Source organism: Peromyscus eremicus, chromosome 7 (assembly GCF_949786415.1).
Source record: "Peromyscus eremicus chromosome 7, PerEre_H2_v1, whole genome shotgun sequence".
Lineage (NCBI taxonomy): Eukaryota > Metazoa > Chordata > Mammalia > Rodentia > Cricetidae > Peromyscus > Peromyscus eremicus.
This window is the reverse complement of record NC_081422.1, coordinates 67,370,139-67,392,648: the sequence shown is the minus strand read 5'-3', so window position 1 is coordinate 67,392,648 and position 22,510 is coordinate 67,370,139. Positions and strand designations below refer to the sequence as shown.

The 22,510-nt window shown below is 45.6% G+C and overlaps 1 protein-coding gene across 1 annotated transcript in view; it reads right to left on the bottom strand.

The window, feature by feature from the left end:
- Prtg (protogenin) overlaps window positions 1–22,510 on the bottom strand; it is a 107,758-nt gene that overhangs the window by 4,986 nt on the left and 80,262 nt on the right. Inside the window, exons 12-16 of the mRNA XM_059269052.1 lie at window positions 12,614–12,709; window positions 11,464–11,650; window positions 11,088–11,215; window positions 8,531–8,701; window positions 372–554 (exon numbers count right to left, since the gene is read on the bottom strand). Coding sequence (XP_059125035.1) covers window positions 372–554; window positions 8,531–8,701; window positions 11,088–11,215; window positions 11,464–11,650; window positions 12,614–12,709 — 765 coding nt within the window. The remainder of the gene's footprint in view (window positions 1–371; window positions 555–8,530; window positions 8,702–11,087; window positions 11,216–11,463; window positions 11,651–12,613; window positions 12,710–22,510) is intronic.

Sequence of the window (22,510 nt, the reverse complement as noted above, 5' to 3'; positions counted from 1 at the left end):
CAACTGTTTTTCTGGGTAAAGACTGTCTGGGAGAGCTGTTTTTCTTAACGAAAGCCAGGTTCCTCCCAGCCTTGCTTCCACAACCACCTCTGCTGTGGTTTCCTCAGAACCTCCCAGGACACTCACGCCCACCAGCATGTGGCTCATCCAGCCCAGCGCAGCTGGGCAGCAACTGGGAGCTGAAAGTTCATTCTGGGGTGATTTTCCCTCTGTCTTCTAGGGCCACAGAAGAGAGCCAGGCAGCCCAGAAACCCCAGAACCCCACCGGCAACAAGTCAGCAAACCAAGCCTGGAGTCTGGGGTGTGGCACCTGTGGGAGCTGAAGTCAAGTATTAGGGGATGAAAACCCGTGACTGCGGCAGCATCCAGACCTTTGGCATCAGAAGCATCCAAACGCTTGGGTCTCTGGTTTGATTCTGAAGTGTCCTTGGGCAGGACAACCAGCTCCACGGAATTGGAAAAGGGCCCTTCTCCCACCTCATTGGATGCAGATATCTTGACAATGTACACGTTCCCCGCCACCAGGTTTTCCAGGAGAGCCATGGTGATTGCCCCTAGAAACATACAAAATGAGTAAACTTTTACAGCCATACAAACATGGACCTGCGGATAAATTTTTAAAACACGCCTTTAATCCCAGCACTCGGGAGGCAGAGCCAGGCGGATCTCTGTGAGTTCGAGGCCAGCCTGGGCTACCAAGTGAGTCCCAGGAAAGGCGCAAAGCTACACAGAGAAACCCTGTCTCGAAAAACCAAAAAACAAAAAACAAAACAAAAAAAAAATTTTTAAAACAATGTTTTTTTCCAGGGGTCTGGAGAGATGATGGCTCAGCCATTAAGAATGTTTGCTGAAGCTGGGAGGGGGTGGCACATGCCTTTAATTCCAGCACTCGGGAGGCAGAGGCAGGCGGATCTCTGTGAGTTCGAGGCCAGCCTGGTCTACATGGAGAAACCCTGTCTCGAAAAACCAAAAAAAAAAAAAAAAAAAAAAAAGAATGTTTGCTGCTCTTGCAGAAGACCTGAGTTCAATTCCCAGCACCCACATCATGCAGCTTACTCCAGCCTGTAACTCCAGCTCCAAGGGGTCTAACGCCCTCTTCTAGACTCCAGTCACCCACACACACGTAGCATGCACAAAAACATAAATGAAAATGGAAGTAAATCTTTAAAAACAATATTTTTACTGATTATTGGAAAACAGATTTAAATATGGATACATTGATAACTCCATTGTTGACATTTTAATTATTTATACATGTGTACAAATGTATGAACACAGATTTTTCTGTTTATTTACTTTTTCTTTTTGTTCTTTTCTGGAACTTGCTCTGTAGACCAGGCTGGCCTCGAACTCACAGAGATCCGCCTGCCTCTGCCTCCCGAGTGCTGGGTTTAAAGGCGTGCGCCACCACCGCCTGGCCTGTTTGCTTTTTCAAAAACACTATTTTTTTGGTTTGGTATGGTGCTGGGATTGAACCCAGGTCCTTGTGCACGCTAGGCAAGCACTCTACTATCGAGCTACATTCCCACTCCAAATACATATTCACCTCGTGCACTTTCATAGCTTAATGTTTTCACCTAACATTGTACTATCCATATATAGACACCCCATAAAGACCTCTAGAAGAGTATTTTAGGTGGAGGTTTTTTGTTTGTTTTTTAAAAATTTGTTGTATTTATTTATTTGTTTTTGTTTTGTTTTTTTCCCCCTGAGACAGGGTTTCTCTGTGTAGCTTTGGAGCCTGTCCTGGAACTCACTCTGTAGACCAGGCTGGCCTCGAACTTACAGAGATCCGCCTGCCTCTGCCTCCCAAGTGCTGGGATTAAAGGATTGTTTTATTTTTAATGATTTGTAAGTGCATGTGGACTGTGGTACCCACAGATGCCAGAAGGGGCATCAGATTACACCTCGACAGAGTTAGAGGCAGTTGTGAGCAGCCCTAATTCAGGTTCTGGACACTGAACTTGGGTCTTCTGAAGAGCAGTGTATTTTCTTAACCACTCTCCAGCTTCTTAGAAGGAATTCTTTAAATACAGCACATAGTTTTGTTTGAGTTAATATGAATATTTAAAAGGTATGTAAGTTTATTTTATACTGTTTATTCATATTATATATGCCTATATGATGCTTTACTTCTTATATACACATGACATTTAGAACATTCAATTATGGCCATTTCAACGCATACAGAAAGAATGGTACACGTAATGAGCCTGGGTCAACAGTTATAATTAGACTTTAAACAGCCAGTGTAAGAAAGCAATTCCAATGTAAGACCAATCTTTCTTTCTTAATTGTATTTGTTTAACTACCTAGGGTAACAGCTGTTTTAGACGACCCTGTTCTTCCTTCTTAAACAAGAACAGGGGCTGGAGAAACAGCTCAGCAGTTAAGAGTGTGTACTGCTCCTGCAGAGGACTTAAGTTCAATCCTGAGCACCCATGTTAAGTGGCTCATAACCACGTAGAACTCCAGCTCCGCAGGACCAGAGCTTCTGGTCTCTGCAGGCACCTGCACTCACAAGCACATATCCCACAAAGACACACATATACACACATAATTAAAAATAATTTTAGGGGCTGGAGAGATGGCTCAGTGGTTAAGAGCACTGGCTGTTCTTCCAGAGGTCATGAGTTCAATTCCCAGCAACCACATGGTGGCTCACAACCATCTGTAATGAGATCTGGTGCCCTCTTCTGGCCTGCAGGGATATGTGCAGACAGAACACTGTATACATAATAAAAAAATAAATCTTAAAAAAAAAAAAATAATAATAATAATAATAATAATACTTTTAGCTGGGCATAGTGGTGCAGGCCTCTAGTCCCAGCACCCTGGAGGCAGAGGCAGAGGCAGGCAAGATCTATGTGAGTTCGAGGCCAGCCTGGTCTATAATGCCAGTGCCGGGACAGCCAGGGTTACACAGAGAAACCTTCTCAAAAACCAAAAGCAAACAAACAAACAAAAAAAAGCTTAAAAAAAAAATGAGGCTGGAGAGATGGCTCAGTGATTAAGAGCACTGGCTGCCCTGCCAGAGGATTTGGGTTCAATTCCCAGAACCCACATGGCAGCTCACAACTGTTTGTAACTCCAATTCCAGGGGATCCAATGCCTTTTTGGCCTCCACAGACAGGCATCAGGCATGCAAGTGGTGTACAAACATACATGCAGGCAAAATACCCACACACATAAAAACAAAATTAAAAGTTAAAAAAAATATTTAAATGAGAAAGAACACAAATATCTTCCAAATGTTGAATGAATCTTTCAGCAGCCGATTATCATATTTCTAAAACAAAAACCCCACAGGTTTCCGTGGGAACCACAGAGGCTGACGACCCAGGTTAACTCTTCTTAGAACATTTTACTGCATTTCTGTTGCGTGTGCGCTGTGTGTATGTGGTGGTGTGCGCACTGGCATGCACGCGGAGCTATGAGGGCAGCTTGCGTTCTCTTTTTCCACCAGGTGGGTCCCAGGGACTGAACTCAGGTCTTCCAGCTTGCTGGCAAGTGCTTTTAACAACTGAGCCACCTCCTCAACCCCAGTTAACCTGCAAGGTGACCAGGCCATGGCCGGCAAGATGGCTCAGTGGTTAGAAACGCTTGCCACCGAGGCTGAGGGGCTGACTTTGATCCCTGGGACCCACAGGATAGAAGAACTGACTCCCTACAGGTTGTCCCCTGATATCCACTGTGGCAAGTACACACTCCCACCCCATGCACACACAAAATAAATAAAAATGCTTTAAAAAGATGCCCATGCTTATCTGTCTGAGATCTGCTTCTCTCCAAAGGCAATTATCACTGGAATTTACAGATGTTTAGCATCTGTAGGTGTTTTTTCCTGTGATGGCCACTGAGGATTCCTGTTTGAACCATTCTGTTTATCTCTGCATGTAGAGCATTTCTCTTTAGGAAAGTCAGCCACAAAGCTGTCACTACACCGCCCAGGACCCAGGGACACCTAGCTTTCCTGGTGTGGGGAGGGAGCGTTCTCCTTTTCCCCTGGTATAAAGGGACATACAAGAGCTTCAGAAAGCTTACAAGGGCTTACTGCAGTCAACTGCAAAGCCAAGGCTGGCTTTTCCAGAGGGAGCACGTACTAGGGAGCACGTACTTCATACCTCATAAGGGAGGGAAGTATGGGCAATACCATAACTGAAGCCCTGATACAGCGGCCACTCTGCAGGTCACACACTGAGAGGTGGCCCAGCCATTAGTGGCAGTGTCAGGAGCCCAGCAGGACTTGTTTTCATGTTTTCTGGTTTCAACTTGGCCTGAAGAAAGTGTGAGTTACTTGAATAACCCAACTGCTAAGTAAACAGAAGAAACCCTATTTAGAAGCAGGAAGAGTCTGTACTGTGTACCTTGGATGCAGGCAGAGGCACTACAAAACAAAGATGTACCCTCACAAGTTAAAATTAGCTGGAGGGCCATTCCAATTTCTTCACAAGAGGAGATGAAAATTATGTTCCCGCTCTATCATTAAATACGTTTAATTTTTCAAAATGCTTGGCAAAAACTTACCACAAGCAAAAGCAAATTTTTCATTTAATTCAAAAAAAAATGTTTTGGCCAGGCGGTGGTAGTGCACGCCTTTAATCCCAACACTCAGGAGGCAGAGGCAGGTGGTTCTCTGTGAGTTCAAAGCCAGCCTGGTCTACAGAGCAAATTCCAGGATAGCCAGGGCTATGCACAGATAAACCCTGTCCCAAAAAAGTTTTATTTTATGAGACAAAGTCTCATGTACCCCAGGTTAGCCTCAAACTCACTAAGTAGGCAAGGATGACCTTGAGCTGATCCTCCTGCCTCCACATCCCAAGTCCTGAGATACAGGCATGCACTATCACAACCAGTTTTATCCAGGCTAGGGATTAAACCCAGGGCTTCATGCATGCTAGGCAAGCATCCTAGAGGCTGAGCTATACCCCCAGCCCAATTAATTTAAGTTTTGTAAGTGAATCAGCACTATATGTAAACACATTCTTTCCGTTCATCAAAAATGATTTCAGTTCAAAAAAAAGAAAATAGAATGGTATAACATTCTGTTCCCCTATGAGCACATGAGGCTTGTGTATGAAGGTCAGAGGTCAATTTGCAGGTATCCGTTCTCTCCTTCCACCACATGGGTTCCAGGAATCAAACCCAGGAGGGTCAGCCTTAATGACAAGCACCTTCACCTGATGGTCCCTCTTGCCAGCCGACTACCACAAATATTTTGATTCTCAAAAATAAAAATAAAAAAATTAAATTCTTGGTCTATTTGGTATTAAATATGAACATAAAAATATGTATAAATTTACACATATTAAAGATCACCAGCAAGCCAGGCAGTGATGGCACACGCCTTTAATCCCAGCACTTGAGAGGCAGAGCCAGGAGGATCTCTGTGAGTTCGAGGTCAGCCTGGTCTACAGAGTGAGATCCAGGACAGGCACCAAAACTACACAGAGAATTTCTATCTCAAAAAATCAGAAAAAGAAAAAAAAAACCAAAACATTATCAGCTAGGCAGTGGTGGTGCACACCAGTACTGGGGGAGGAGAGGCAGGCGAATCTCTGTGAGTTCGAGGCCAGCCTGGTCTACAGAGCAAGTTCCAGGACAGCCAGGGCTATATGGAGAAATCCTGTTTCAAAAAATGGAAAGAAAAAAAAAAAAACCCTATCAGGTATGACAAAATGCTTATTTCCCCATCTTCTCCTACATTCTTACCTTTCTAAAACTGCTATGTTCAGATACAAAAGAGTTTTCCATTTTAACTTTTTCTCTATTCTGAGCTGATCTCTTTGCTTCTTAAGTAACTGTAGGCTGACTTTTCCTATTTTCTCTCTCAAAACCAGGACTCCACTGCTTTCTCTTGTATTATTTACTTGTTCTTTCTGAGCTATAGCATTAACTATAAAGAAAGCTCTCTACATTTAACAAACGACAAAAACTTTTCATAAGACTGTTCCTGAAAATCTCACCAAACGGAGCACGGATCATGTTTTCCTGCACACAATTATGTAGTTAGGAAGGGTGGTAGAGATGTAAAAGCCTGCAATTATTGTCCGCGTCTCCATGGAGCCAGAAATGAGGTAAGATATTCACTTCTAAGCTCTTTCCAGAACTCCCAAATGGGTTAATTTGAAAACAGGCAGAGGAAATGATCGCTTCCTTTTAGGAAGGTAAGAACGAAGTACTCAAAGCTTCGTGCTCAAGCGCTCCTTATTAATATTTATGGCGCCTTATTAAATCAGATTTGTCACTTGGTCAAGTGTTGTGTCAATAAGCCATCTTGGAAATGAGAGACGGAGGCTGAACCGCGGTAGGGGGTGGAGAGAGGGTTAAAAACGCTGCTCTTCAGGAGGACCCAAGCGGAGCTCCCAGCACCCAAGTCTGGCAGCTCCCAGCTGCCTGTCACTCCAGCTCCGGGGACTGAGCATTCTCCTCTGGCCTCTGCGGGCACTGCACACATGTGGTGCAGACCAATAAAGGCAAAAATAAATCTAAAACAAGACACATGTGGGCCCCAAAAAGGCCAAAGAGGTTAAAGGCGCTTGCCGCCAAGTATGAGGAACCAAGTCCAATCCCCAGTACCCCACATAGTGGAGAGAACCAACCCCTCCATGTTGTCCTCTGGCCTCCCTAACCACCCTGCTGCCACCCCCACCCCCACAAATGTTTATTTTTATTTTCAAAGAACATAAGCTTGACTATTGATACTAAAGAGCCCTCTGGGTTTCCACCTATTCACACCCCCAGGCAGCCCTAACTGTCACACGGTCCAGGCTTGGCCATGTCATTTACTGTATCTAATGGGACATCAGTAAATGTGGCTCGGCCAAGGTTGGTGTCACATTGTTTCCAAAGGTTTATCTTTCCCTCCAGACTTTAAACCGCCCTCCCCACTGTTCCTAGACTCCTCACCCCTCTCAGACTCGAGATGCATGGAATCGATAAGAAAATACAATTGCTTGAAGTTCTAGAGGGGTCTGTGAAACTGCAAGACAGGGACAAACACGATGACACCCAACTGTCAAGTCTGCGGTACTGTCAACGCTCCTCAGCAGCCAGTCACCACTCAGTGGGCTTGTGAGAACAGACAACATGATCTACAACCACCGGAACTTCAGCTTACAGGGCCGGAGGGAGGGCTCCGCAGTGAAGAGCACCAGCTGTCCGCCCTTGCAGAGGACCCAGGGTCACTTCCCAGCACCTACATGGCGGCTCACAAGGCCTATTCTAAGAAATGTGATGCCCTCTTCTGGCCTATGTGAGGAACTGCATCCATATGCACAAACCCACAGACACACATAATTACAAACAAATTTTAAATCTTTAAAAAAAGGAAAATTCTCCAGCCAGTGGTGATGTATGCCTTTAATCCCAGTGCTAGGGATGCAGAGGCAGGTGGATCTCTGTGAGTTCGAGGCCAGGCTGGTCTACAGAGTAAGATCCAGGACAGCCAGGGCTATACTCTGTCTTGAAAAACCAAAAACCAAAAAAAAAAAAAAAGTATTACAATCCTTTAGTTTTCTGTTTTTTCTTTTTCTTCCAGGAGATAGGCTTGGGCTTGCTATAAGATTGGAATTTTTTTCATCTCAAAAGTGCCAGGATTACAGACGTGGACCACCACTCTGGACTCCTTAAACTTGTAATTGCTTGACAAACCCACCTCTTCCCAGCATGTGTGGATTAAGGACATGCTAGAATAACACTTCAGATTCCCCACCTACACTCTGCCACACGGAACATGTCCAAATGGGAGCCTGAAGATTTTTAAAAGAACGTAATGTTAAATGCACACAGTGAGAATATTAAGAATTTGGTAATTTAGTATTCCTCAGCTAAAAACAGACTAACGTTTAAGAATCTTAAACAGGGGGCTGGAGAGATGGCCTGCAGTCATAAATGCTGTATACATAATAAATAAATAAATCTTAAAAAAAAAAAAAAAAAAGAATCTTAAACAGTGTTCTCAAGTCCTAATCAGGTTTTCTCTGTACTTAAAAAAAAACAAACCAAACAAACAAAAAACAAAAAACCTGGGGCCAGCAAGATGGCTCGGAAGGCAAAGGGCTTGCTGAGCGACCCTGACAACCCAAGTCTGATCCCTGGAACCTACGCCAGAGGCTGGATGTGGCGGCACACATCTGTAATCCCAGCACTCCTATGGTGAGGTGCGGGGCAGAGAACTGACCAGAAGCTCTTGGGTCAGCGATTTGGGAGCACGCAGACGCAGGAACAAGTGAGAGAGATCCTGCCTGAACAAGGCGGAAGGCAAGGACCAAGCCTGAACGCTACGCTCTGACCGCTACACGTGCACCGAGACACGCGCATGCTCACACAGATACAATTAATTAATTAACAGAATTGACAGATGGATTCCCAATGCTCTTTGAACAAAATCAAAAAGCTTCAGTAATTTGATACTTTCTACGTAAGAACGTGAACTCCATGCAAGCTCCGTATCGCTTCCCTTGGTGTCCGTCCCTGTGACACTGGTAACTTCCTGTCACCATCCTTGACCACCGCTCCTCACACTCACCTTCTCGGTGGAGGACCTGCCACTCGCCCGCAATCCAGGCCTTCCTGGAAGCGTACAAGATGGTGTAGCGGGTCACAACTGTCTCTGGGCCGTCTGGGGGTTTCCAGGAAACAAGGGCAGTGTCGTCCTCGATCAGGGTCACCTTCACCCCCACCGGGGGGCCTGTGGGTGCTGTGGGGACATGAGAATGACACTGTATGAGCAGATCAGAGGGGGTTATGAGCACGCCAATGCTGGCTGACAGACGGAGAACCATGGATGAGTCTGCACAACCAGGAACGATTGTAAGAAATCTGAACATCATAGCTTTTGAGGTTCATTGTAATAATAAGAAATAGCTAAGGCTGGCCTTCAACACCTGACCCTTCTGATTCCACCTCCCGAGAGCCAGAACGGGAAGACACCACTGTGTCTGGTTTACGTGGTGCTGGTTTACCTGAGGGCTTTGTGCATGCAAGGCGATTCACCCAGGGCTCGACCCACTGAGCTACTTCCCCAATCATAATTTTACTTTCCCGTTTAAACCAGTTTTAAAAAACCATAAAGAAGAGGGTAGGGCTGGAGAGACGGCTCAGAGGTTAAGAGCACTGGCTGCTCTTCCAGAGGACCTGAGTTCAATTCCCAGCACCCACATGGTGGCTCACAACCATCTGTAATGAGATTTGGTGCCCTCTTCTGGTGTGCAGGCAGAACACTGTGTAAATAAATAAATAGTTTTTTTTTTTTTTTTTTTTTAAAGGGTAGACTCTAGATGGAAATGTCCGACATCTAAGGGACAGGATTTTCAGGACTTCTGAAATATTATTGTTAAAGAACCAGTTAGAATGGCTATGGCAGTAGGGTACTTGCCGAGCGTGAGGCCACAGCAACACTTCCTAGTGCAGAGAGGGAAGGGGGGGGGAGTACAGTGTATTATGTCATCTGTTCACCAGAGAAAGTCCCCGTCGGCACTGACTCCAAATTGTAGCTCCGTCTAAACTGTTTAGAACAATACCCAGATCCGGAAGGCTTGAAGCAAATGCTCCCGAGACTAAAGCGTTCAGCCGTTTCCCAAGACACTGAGAATCAGCGTGTTTATAGAACAGACTCAAATAAGAATTTCTGTGTGTGAACGTCAGTGAAATCATGAACATCAGCTGACTCCATGTTTAACAAGAGCTCAGAGTATGAAGAGGTGGGCTGTGGTGCTGTTTTTATGGGATATCATCAAAACCACCAGGGACACAAAACACTGCGGCTAGAGCTACAGGTGTCTCAGCTGGAGCACAGCCAGCTAGTCACATGACCAGCTAGTCACAGGGCACCGGGAACAGCACCAGGCTGCCACTTATAGGAAAACGGGGTCTGAGGCGGGCTCCTAAGAGCATTAACAACCTTCTTCTGTTTTCAGTGAGCGGAGACTGAGGTTTGAACATCATGACTGACTGGAAAAAAAAAAAAAAAAAGAGGAGTCCTCAAAGGAACAGAAATTAAAGCTCACTGGCTTGTAAGTTTTCCTAGAAGGAAAAAAAAAAAAGCCTTAAATATAATAGAGAAAAAATTCGAAAGGTAAGAAAATGAAGAAGCACATTTCAACTGGTAGGTGTTAGAGGTCGTCTTGCTCTCAAAGTGGCATATATACTTCCATTCTTCTTCTTCTAATCTCGGCTCACCCCTGAACTCACTATGTAGATGAGGATAGCCTTCAATGTCTAAGACCTGACTCTACTGTCTCAGTGGAGGTGCTCACCTTTAATCCCAGCATTCAGGAAGCAGAGGCTGCCTAGGCAATCTCTGTGAGTTTGAGGCCAGCCTGGTCTACAGAGCGAGTCCCAGGGCAGCCAAGGCTACACAGAGAAACCCTGTCCCAAAAAATCCAAAAACCAAAAACCAAACCAAAACAAAACAAAAAGAATTCTTAATAGTTTTTTGTTTGTTTGTTTAAAGAGAGGCATGGTGGCGCACGCCTTTAATCCCAGCACTTGGGATCAGAGGCAGGCGGATCTCTCTGAGTTTGAGGCCAGTCTGGTCTACAGACTGAGTTCTATGATACCCATTTTGACTCTGTCTCAAAAAAATCAAACAACAACAATAAAAACCAGTTTTAAAAACAAAACATATATAGGCAGAGGCAGGTGGATCTCTATGAGTTTGAGGCCAGCCTGGAGATCTACAAAAGGAGTAGGACTACAATGCAATGGACAGCCAGGACTGTTACAAAGAGAAATCTTGTCTCGAAAAACAAAAGAAAACCCCTCTCTCTCTCTTTCTATATATCTATATCTATATATAGATATATATTCCATAGTGGGACTAGAGAGATGGCTCAGTGATTAAGAGCACCAGCTGCTATTCTAGAGGACCAGAGTTTGAGTCCCAGCACCTACACGGTGGTTCACAACTATCTGTACTCCAGTCCCAGAGGATATGATACTCTCTTCTGGCTTCTGCAGACACTGTACGTATGTGCTGCACAGACATAATGCAGCCAAAACACCCAATCACATAATAAAGAAATGAATGAACGTGAATAAATAAAATTTAAGAGATGAACTCCATGGGAAGCTGCAGTTTCTACCTTCTGGGAGTGTGGAATGGTAGACCACGGGGCTCCAGGGACTGGAGAGCTGATCCACATGCAGCCGGACAGCGAATTCATACTTGGTGTTTGGTTCCAGTCCTTGAACCAACATGTGGGTCTCTGACCTGTATTAAAGAAGAAGGGGGTTGTTAGCGCCAGGAACAATTTCCAATAGTCAGTGTATCAATTCGTGTCAAGGAAGTATAGTTTTCAGAACTGAAGGAACAACGGGAACGGAAACTTCCAGCCGTTGTAGACTACCAGCTCTGAGATGAGTGCTCTCAGCCGAAGCCCAAGCTGAGCCCCAGTCAGCAGCAGGAAGTGTGAGCAGCCAGGAACACAAAGGAAACAACCGAGAAGACAAGCTACGTACGTTTGCAGGTAGAGAACCAGAGAGGCGTTCTGCAGGCCCACAGGGTTACAGCGGATGGTGTAGTTAATGACTTGGGCCGTGGTAAACGCAGGCCTCCTCCAGTGCAGGAAGATGGAAGAGGAGGTGTTAGCCTTCGCATAGAGATGGTGGGGCGGCGGCGGCGGAGGGACCATGCGATCACGAACAGCTATTGAGAAATGCGACAGGAATTTACCGCTAAGGGTTGGTGCTGTAGGGAGCAGTATAATGGAAAATGAGAAAACTCCCCTGTCGGTGGATCTGAGGTCTTTCCTCCACCAGTCTCATAGTGGTCTATTCCTGACTCACTCAGCTACCAAACTCTTCTGTGAGTTAGATACGGAGTCAAAGGCTTAACTGTTTGAAAAACAACAGTTCTAGACAGCGCACACTTTAACCCCAGCATTCGGAGGCAGGCGGTTCTCCGTGAGTTCGAGACCAGCCTGATCTACACAGTGAATTCCAGAAAAGCCAGAGCTACATAGTGAGGTCCTGTCTTGAAAAAAACCAAACCAAACAAACAACCCGCCCCCCTAAAAAAAAAGCAAAGAAAGAAAAGGGGGGGAAAAATACTCCAGTGTGGTAGCAGATGCCTTTAATCTTAGGAGGCAGAGGCAGATCTCTGAGGTCAAGGCCAGCCTGGTCTATATAAGCAAGTTCCAGGACAGCCAGGGCTACACAGTGAGATCTTGTCTCAAAAAAAAAAAAAAAAAGCCCCCCAAAACAAAAATCCCCAATAACAACAAACCAGATGTTAAAGCAAGATACTAAGGTACTAGTTAAAGGCAGAGAAGGCCAGAGCTGGAAGAACACCACACAGAAGCAATTACAGAAGCAGCTGGCCTCCAGGCAAAAGCAGACACAAGGAATTCAGTGTGTAGTAACCGTGTGTTTTCCCCAGTTAATGCCTAGCCGTCTCCTGCTTGCAAAATTAAAATAGGTACTTAGAATTTGAACACCCACTTTTCCTGAGTACCCACTTATTCAAGATGCACCCAGCCGCTTGGAGGATATAAAGAAGTTACCCCCCCCCCCAGTCTTCCAAGTAGCAGCGAAACTGGATCTGAAACAAGGGGTGGGGTGGGGGTACGTCTAGGCCACAGCACAGCAGCGCTGTGCGGCTGTCACTCACACACGCATCTGGGAGTGCTAACGGTTTGGTCAGCCTGGTAGCCGTCTTCCATGTGGTTGTACGCCAGCAGCCTCACGTGGTATTTTCTTCTGGGGTCTAGAAAGGAAACCAGCAACACTTACTCAGACCAGCTTTCCCTCCGGCCATGGGCAGAAGCCAGGACATGGGCAGGCTTGGCATGAGCCTTTCCAAACGTACGACAGTTCTCAGAACAGTGAACCTTTCTTTCCCCTATCCACACACTTCCTGTGACACCACCACCCCGACCACTAGTTATCCTTAAGTTAACACATTTAACCCAATTTCAAACTGCTACAGGCGCTCCTCTTGAAATGACCAAAGTTTCATTAAAATGTTTTGTCTTTACTTTTATTATAAATTACATTTTACTCCTTCATTTTGCGTGTTCGTGTGTCCACGCCACCTTCCCCAGGTGGCGGCGAGAGGACCAACTTTGAGTCAGTTTTTCCCTTCCACTCTGAGAGTTCTGGAAATCGGTTTCATCAGACTTGGTGGGAAGCAACTTCACCCGCTGAGGCATCTCACTGGCCTTAGCTATTCATGTTTTTAAGGATAGGGTCTTGCCCAGGCTGTCTTCAAATTCATAATTCATTATGTACTACACACACACACACAAACACACACACACACACATAGTCCAGGCTGGCTTGGAATTCTACCCCCTCCTGACTCAGCCTCCCCTCCATGACGGGTCCCCAAAGGTTATTTTATACAGACGCGTTTTGCTGAGGCAATTAAACTCGAGAGTAGTGTTTTCTCCCTCTGAGTTAGGGAGAATTCGGACAAACACCTTCCAGTAGACTCTCTGAGTATTCTAAGTGAGTCTCTTTCAAGAAAACTCCATTTTCACGCCCTTATATAAATCAAGCGAGGTGAGCTGGAGCGCCCTCTACTGGTGTCTATTAACTATCACAACATTAAAATGAAGCCCATCCATAAAGTTTTTTTCAATGTACATGAATATTTATCTAAATCATTTTTCCTTAATCAAATAAAACACATATTCATTCATAGCACAGTTGAAGAATTCATAGTTGTCCTAAGGGCACATACACATATTAAAAAATAATAAAACAACTCTAAAATATAATTCCATAGTGAATTCATTTAAAACTTGAAAAATAAACACATTTGTGAAATTCTCCAAAGTAATTTTTAAGATTTTTACATATCTACTTTAGAAATTGATGAATAATTTTTTTTTTTTTTTGGTTTTTCGAGACAGGGTTTCTCTGTGTAGCTAATAAATTTTAATATAAAGTATTAAATATATTTTAAAAGATGTCCTGGGCAGGCAAAAAGGCCCAGTGGGAGAGGGTACCTGCTGCTAAGTCTAACTACCTGACTTCAATACCCAGGACCCACACAGTAGGACAGAAAACACCGTCTCAAAACACAAAATGTCTCTGTGAGTTCGAGGCCAGTCTGATCTACACAGGGAGTTCCAGGACAGCCAAAACTACATAGAAAGACCTTGTCTCAAGCAATCAGGCCAGCCAGGCGGTGGTGGCGCATGCCTTTAATCCCAGCACTCGGAAAGCAGAGGCAGGTGGATCTCTGTGAGTTTGAGACCAGCCTGGTCTACACAGTGAGTTCCAGGACAGGCACCAAAACAACACAGAGAAACCCTATCTCGAAAAACAAACAAAAAGTTTCCATTTTTCTTTCCAATCCTTCCATCGAATCTATCAATCAAGTGAACTCCAGGCTCCGCCCTGCAGATACGCTGTGTTGCTACTCATGGAATGCGGTGCTAGGTCCCCATGAATTCAAAGTGCAAGTTGGCACATTTTTCTGCACTCAGTTAGAGGCTGGGTCTTTGGGAACGTCTGCTGATGGTAAAATGCCATGCCAGGGATGGGGAGACAGGGAAAAGGGGAGAAGAGACAGGCTTGCCCCAGAGCTCAACATGGTCCAGCCCTTCTCAGAGAACACTGACTGAGGAGGGCTGTTAGAACGAGTGGAGAGCTCATTTCTCTGTTCTCTGGGATGGTGTGTGTGTGTGTGTGTGTGTGTGTGTGTGTGTGTGTGTGTACACATTCAAGTTGCAGGTGATGTGCACAAACATGTGTCTGCATGTAGTCATGTGGCCAGTGGTTGACACTGGGTGTCTTCCTGAGTTACCTCTCCATGTGATTCTTTGAGGCAGGGTCTCTCACGGAACCTAGAGCTTACTGAGTCAGCTAGGATGGCTGGCCGGCGAGCTTCAGGGATCCACTTGAATTAGTCCACTCCTGGCTTCTGTGTGGGTGTTGGCGTCTTAACTCAGGTCATCATGCTTGCACGGTAAACATTTTACCAACTGAGCCTCGTGGCACATTCCTGTAACCCCAGCACCAGGAAGGCAGACACAGGATCCCTGAGGTTTGCTGGTTAGCCAGTCTACCCACACAGTGAATTCCAGGTTCAGCAAGAGACTCTGTCTCAAAACACACAGTGGAAAGCAACAGAGGAACAGCCTCTGGCCACACACACACACACACACACACCTGAGATTTATCAGTTGAAGAGGGAAACATAAAGCTTCATCATTAATAGAAGGAAGGGTACAAACTAATCAATTGAGCACAGAGAACTAACATTCGAAACAAGACGCAAAATCACAGAGACTAAACTGGAAAAAACATGCAAGTTCTAACCCTAAGTTCTGCAGTCTCCCTGCTCAGGTGGTAAAGCAGAGAATGGGGTCCACATGAGAACGCTGCTTGGAAAGGGTCCTCAGGCTGTCCCAGCCAGGCTGGAGTTAAGTACTGCCATACACACAGTGCGTGGTCTCATGATGCTCAGTAAACTTAGGTGATGTGGTCTGAGGGAAAACAGCAGAGCAAGGGAAGCAGCCGCAGAGGGCAGTGTGGGCCTTCTCAGGAAGAGAGGAGAAGAGAAGGCAGGACAGAAAGAACTAACGCCAGCTCCCCAAACCCATTCACCACTCAGGTCTCTTTATTGCCTTAATTTTGTTTTGAGATGGGTCTCCTTATGTTGGTCAGGTGGGCCTCGCCATCCTTTTACCTCAGTCTCCCAAGCAGCTGCAATTACAGGCATGAGTCACCATAACGGTGCAAAGAGGTAACATTTGAACTTTGGGTTAAATGTGCTTTAAAGGGGCCTGGACAGATGGCTCCCTGGTTAAGCATGCTTCCTGCTCTTGCAGAGAAGTTCAGTTCCTAGCACCCACATCAGGTGGCTCATAACCACCTTTCTATAACTTCAGCCCTGCCTGATGGGGTAGTGCATACCTTCAGTCCCAGCACTAGGGAGGCAGAGGATCTCTTGAGTTTGAAGCCATCCTGGTCTACAAAGCAAGTTTCAGGACAGCCAAGGCTACACAGAGAAACCCTGTCTCAGAAAGAAAACAAACAAACACAAACAAATAAACCTTCCAGTTCCTCCATGGGATCTGACACCCTCTTCTGGCCTCCATAGGTACCTGCACACATATATATGGCATACACTCACACAGACACACACAAAAGTAAAAATAAAATTAAATACCCTTTAAAAAATGCTTTAAAAGTTGGAAATGGGGGCTGGAGAGATGACTCAGAGGTTAAGAGCACTGAATGCTTGTCCAGAGGTCCTGAGTTCAATTCCCAGCACCCACATGGTGGCTCATAACCATCTGCAATGAGATCTGGCACCCTCTTTTGTATACATAATAAATAAATAAATCTTTAAAAAAAAGTTGGAAATGTATAAAAATATTGAGTCAAGGGTGAAAAGCTTAAATAATTCGATTTAATATAAATTTTAATTAAAAAAAAGGTGTGTGTGCCCCAGCACGCTTTCATATGCACGTACACATGTACACATGTACACCACAAAAGTGCACGTGGAGGCCCGAGAACAACTTTGTGGGATTAGTGCTACCCACCTCTGTGGGATTCTGGAACTCGAACTCTGGTCTCCAGAGTTGGACAGCAAGCACCTTTGAGCCATGTTGCTGGCCCCCTAAATGTTTTGGTTAATAACAATTCAGCGCTGGAGTACCAGCTTGCATGAAGGTGACTGTGGTCTGCAGCCAAATGAATGTGCCTCCTCTTCTCTAAGGAGTCAACTTCTAGTCCAAAAGGTACGTCCTGGCACACTGCTGAGGTAGAGCCAATGTCTTCCCTCTGCTGGCTCTGGGACTGGCCTTCCTTCCTGATTCATTCTCTCCCACAAGCTCATCTAGTAGGACTACTAGTCACAAGAGGCCCAGTGAGGACCATGAGTCTGGCCAGCTGACCAAGAAAAGACTCCCAGGTGTCAGGTGAACATTTACAGTGTCTCTCCAAAGTCAGGGGTTGTCTGAGACTCAAGGATTAAAAAAAAAAAAACACAACACAATTCTTGCTTTTACTTTGATTTTTTTTTTAATCATATGTACGTGTGTGTCTCTGTGTGTGTATGTCAGGTGCCCTTGGAAGCCTGAAGAGTAGCAGTTCTCCCAGAACTAGAGTTACAGGCATTTGTGAGCCTCCTGATGTGGTTGTTTGGAACCAAACTTGAGTTCTCTGGAAGCATAGTAAGCACTTTTTCAAGCCCTAAGTAATTTTCCCAGCCCCTGCTTTTCCTTAAAACGTTTGTGTTACACCTTACTTTTTATTTTGTGTGCACACGTGTGTACGTGTGTGCGGGTGCACACATGCTGTGGAGGGCAGGTGACAAAGAGCAGTGGTTCTCTTCTACCACGTGTGTCCCGGGGATCAAACTCAGGTTGTTAGCTTTCCCATCAGGTGCCTTCAACCACGGAGCCATCTTGCTAGCCTCTGCTTTTACTCCGAACGCACCAACGGAGATACTAATAAAAACCCTCTGCTGGGTGTGGTGGTGCACGCTTTCAATCTTAGCGCTCGGGAGACAGAGGCAGGTGGATCTTTGTGAGCTCGAGAGCCTGGTCTACACAGCGCAGTCCAGGCCAGCCAGGGCACATAGTGAGACCTTGTTTCAAAACAAAACGAAACGTCCATTCTTCATGTGTCACTTTCTTTTTTTTTTTTTTTTTTTTTTTTTTTTTTTTTTGGTTTTTCGAGACAGGGTTTCTCTGTGTAGCTTTGCGCCTTTCCTGGAACTCACTTGGTAGCCCAGGCTGGCCTCGAACTCACAGAGATCCGCCTGGCTCTGCCTCCCGAGTGCTGGGATTAAAGGCGTGCGCCACCACCGCCCGGCAGCATGTGTCACTTTCTAACTGTATCGATCTAAGCAAGTTCCTCTTCTTCTAAGCCTTGTTTGCACATGGAAGCTGGAGACGCAAGGGAACCTCGTTGATAGGGATTTTAAGAGTGTTAAGTAAAATTAGCCTAACAGGCATTCTGCACTGTCCCAGGGCTGGTAAAACACCCAAGCCTGGGGGCTGGAGAGATGGCTCAGAGGTTAAGAGCACTGACTGCTCTTCCAGAGGTCCTGAGTTCAATTCCCAGCAACCACATGGTGGCTCACAACCACCTGTATCAAGTATCAAGATCTAGTGCCTTCTTCTGGCCTGCAGTCATACATGCTGTATACATAATAAATAAATAAATCTTAAAATATATATATAAAGCAAACAACAAAAAGATAAGGAAAAAAAAACAAAACACCCAAGCCTGCCGGGCAGTGGTGGTGGCGCACGCCTTTAATCCCAGCACTTGGGAGGCAGAGGCAGGCGGATCTCTGTGAGTTCGAGGCCAGCCTGGGGTACAGAGTGAGTTCCAGGAAAGGCGCAAAGCTACACAGAGAAACCCTGTCTCGAAAAACAAAAACAAAACAAAAAACACCCAAGCCTGCTACTGCGGCTAGGTGAGTGAGGCAACCTGAGAGAGAGAAGGCGGTCTCTGAACTGTAGACTCAACAGTGAGGGCACGGAAACCTCGACTCAGTTTAATAAATTCACACATCATCTTGTGGAGGTGTTCATAGATGAAAGACATCTGCTTATACAAAGCAGGTCTAGAGCCCAGGATGCCGGGAAACTAGCAACCAGCAAATCCTCAAGCTGAGCTCAATTCACGGTCCTCATTCGTACTCCCTGACATGCAGGGAAGGTAAGGGTGTGTGTCTGACATGCATGTGACATTGTTCGCTGCTCTCCCAGCCATGGCACTGAATCCTCTCAAAGGGGCAAACCCACCTTCGCCCGTGTCTCCCATGTGAATCTAGGAAGCGCTCCTCTAACACCCCTAAAGACAATAAACGCTTTGGAAAACAAGTCAATAAATGTCCTACCGTCTAAAAAACAGTAAAGTGTTCCATGAATGAAATATGGAAGCGCTTGAGGGCTAGCACTAGAAACAGCCAGCAGATGGACCCTGAGATTAATCCAGTCTGTTAGCTGTGTCCGGTTCTGAGAATGAGTTACTACCCTTAATAGCTTCAAGCCACAACAAGAAAAGCAGAGGCCAAAAAAGTGACAGTCTCTGCAACGCCAAAATCTTTACAAGGCCCGCCCAGCGGAAATCATTCCTATTCCACTGGCGCGGTATATGGCTTAACAATAACGGAATGCCAACCACATCTTTTTTTCCTTAATTTTTATTTTATTTTTATCCGTGTGTCCAAATAAAAGTAAAATAACTACAACTAAAATCCTGGCCTTTCCCGGTTTTTGTTTTTTTTTTTCCTAGAAAAACCTGCATTTTCCCTTTTTGCCACTAGATGGCATCTGTGTATGAGTAGGCAAGGAGTGTTACGACCCCGTAGAGGGCGGGAGTGACTCAGGACACCCAACACATGAACAGGGCCATGAAAGAGGGTCCAAACGGAATTCAGCTACTGAGTAAGTTCCATCAAACCATAGCCGGGATTAACTCTCAAGCAATGAAAAGAGAGGCTGAGGGCTCAGTGGTCATGAGTGCTCGCTGCTCTTTCAGAGGACCCGAGTTTTGTACCCAACACCCACACTGGCAGCCCACAATCACCTCTAACTTCAGCTCCAGGGGATCGAATCCCATCTTTTTTTGAGGGGGAGGGGGTTTCTGCAGGCATCTGTGCATTCATGTACGTACACGTACACACACACACACACACACACACACACACACACACACACGAGTCCAGGAGACTCTGGGATAAGACCATTTAAGTTTGTATTATGGTTCCTCACCTGTAAGGTAGGGATTAAAGGAGTTTATACTTGTAAAGTGTTCGGAAAAACACTTGGTACTTATGTTTACTGCTAAACAACAAAATAACATGTAGGGAAGAAAAACAGTTTGGGCACTGGGGGATTCAGGTTTCAGGCTTAATGGCTGGCTCTGTGGCTGTGAACATCACGGTTTCCTCATCAGAACTGTCTTCGAGGTTAGAAAGCTGACTAAGAGATTATCAGTCTGAAATTGGTTTAGATACCAGATATTAAGGAATCGTGACGACAGTATAAATAGGCATGCAAGATAGGAGTAACTGTAGCAAAGTAATCTGTCAAAGCTCTAACAGTATTCACAAGTGGAACAGTTAGCTCTAACTCAGCCTGAAGCAGCACCAGAGAGGCAGCATTTGAGAAGCCAGGGGAAGCTGAGATGCAGGCCAGGAGATGAGTGTAGGCCAAAGGACCAGGGAGGGTCGCGGGAGCCCAGGTCTGCAGCCCTGAAGTTACAAGAGAGGTGGTCACATGCAACAGTCAGGCTGGGAACAGACTTGGGGGAGCAGAGGGTAGCCAGGCGGGGGCCTGCAAACTGTACTGGAAATACACATATGGCGGGTGAGTAAATGGGGTTGTTGAGAAGAGGCACTGGGAAGCAGCAAGAATGCTCCCCATTTCACCCCGGGGTGACCAACACAAGTGGAAGAGGACCCACGTGGCACAGGGCTGCTGTCTTCAGCGTTCACGCTTTGGCCCATTTTATAGACCCAGTGGCAAAGGGCTGCTCATGTCTGAAAAGTCGGATGGTAAAATGACTGTGAGTGTGCACGTAAGGAAAACACAGGAGCCCGAGAATGAACCCCCTTCTCTCTCTTTCCGGGTTTTAGATTAGGTTATCTCTGAAAAGGGTCATCTGCTCTGCATAAGTGATGTTAGTGTGATTCTTTGGGACAAGCCAATATGTACTGGAAAAGCAGGACAAGTCAGAAATGGAAATAGTGCCAAGTCCGCTTTCCGTCGCTGTGATAAAACACTGGTCAAAAGCAGGTGGGCAGGAAAGGGTTTACTTCAGCTAACAGTTGCTAGTCCGTCATGAAGGGAACTCAAGGCAGGAACTGACACAGAGACCACGCAGGAGTGCTGCTTACGGGCTTGTGCTTGCCCGGTTTGCTTCCTCATACCCTCCAGGACCACCTGCCCAGGGGTGGTACTGCCCACAGTGGGCTGTGCCCTCCCGTATCAATCCTCAATCAAAGAGTGCCCCAGAGCCTTGCCTACAGGCCAATCTGGTGGCATTTTCTCGGTTGAGGTTTTCTCTTCCCAGATGACAAACAGCTGGGTGGTGGCGCACACCTTTAATCCCAGGCAGAGGCAGGCGGATCTCTGTGAGTTCGAGGCCAGCCTGGTCTACAGAGCGAGTTCCAGGCTCCAAAGCTACACCGAGAAACCCCGTCTTGAACCACCTCCCTCAAAAAACAAAAACAAACAAACAAACAACAACAACAACAACAAAAAAAACGAAACCCAAAAAACTAACCAGCACAAATAGGAATAAATTACTCTAAGGAGAAAACATTTGAGTCAGGTACGCACAAGCCTGTATTTCCAGCACTTAGGAGGTAGAGGCAGGAGACGGTGGTTCCAGGCCCCTCTGGATACACAATTGATACCTTGTTTCAAAAGTAAAACGAACAAATAAACAGGTTTTTTTTTTTTTAAACAATTCCAGTTCTCCAGCGTTCTGATCATTGTTCTATTTTTACACTTTATTTAAACCTATAAAACACAAAACGTAAAAGGCTCTCTTAGTAGGGAATTTTTCATATTTCTCCCAAACACCATCAACTGCTCCCTAGGGATGGACTGAGGCTGTAACACTGATGGGCACGGAGCTCAGAACAGTGCTGCCATAGGAACCCTTTGGCCCGAGTCCTGGAAATCCCACACCAGAAAACAATTATTTACAAAGCATGGGCTGTGGACCAACCATACAGATAAGGCAGGGTTATGAAGACCAGCCTTTGTTTCCCGAAGTTGCTGCTTGTTCACGAGGCCCCGGGATCCTCCAAAAGAGCCCGGCCAGAGCCAGAGGTCAGGGTTTGATAAAATTAGGAGAAAACCTGAGGTCAAGACCATGAGAAAACTTCACAGGAGCAGAGTAATCCACCCTTCCAGCCATTTCTCAAATTCAGCTCTAAAGTGTGGAGAGTTTTAATTGCCTATTTTTCTATGGAAAACTCCCAGGTGGTGGGAAAAGTAATCCTCAGGCATCAAAGGAACAGGAAGTAATCCGCTAGACTTTAGCCTCGTCCTCTGCCTCTTCTTCAAGGGACAAACCTGATCAAACACCCTCAAGGAAACAGGGTTGAGCGTTGTTTTAAAAATCACTATGTACTGCGGTAAGTTATTGAGTTCTAACTCTGCCGTGGATTTTTCATTTCTGGTGGTGGATGAGTGTGCACAAACGGATTTGAAAGTTAAAATGTAAAACGCAATGTGAAGCTCCACAGCTTTAGAATGGTTGTTTTAACCATACAGAAGAAGTTCACTGAAATATATATATAGTTCTGGGGTCTGATTAACTTCAGTGTGTGGCTTTTTTAAAATAAGGGTATTTTTATTTAAATTGTGTGTGTGTGTGTGTGTGTGTGTGTAAAGGTTTTTAAAAAGAAAATAGAGTGCTGTTTTAAGAATCACCATGTATTGCTTTACACTGTTTACTCAAAGGGCCGCCCGAGAGAGCTTCGCTGATAGCAACCTCAATGTGCCTCAATTAAGACAGCTTCAAAGCCCAAGCAAGTCAAGCCGGAATACGTTTTCAAAGGTAAAGGGCACTC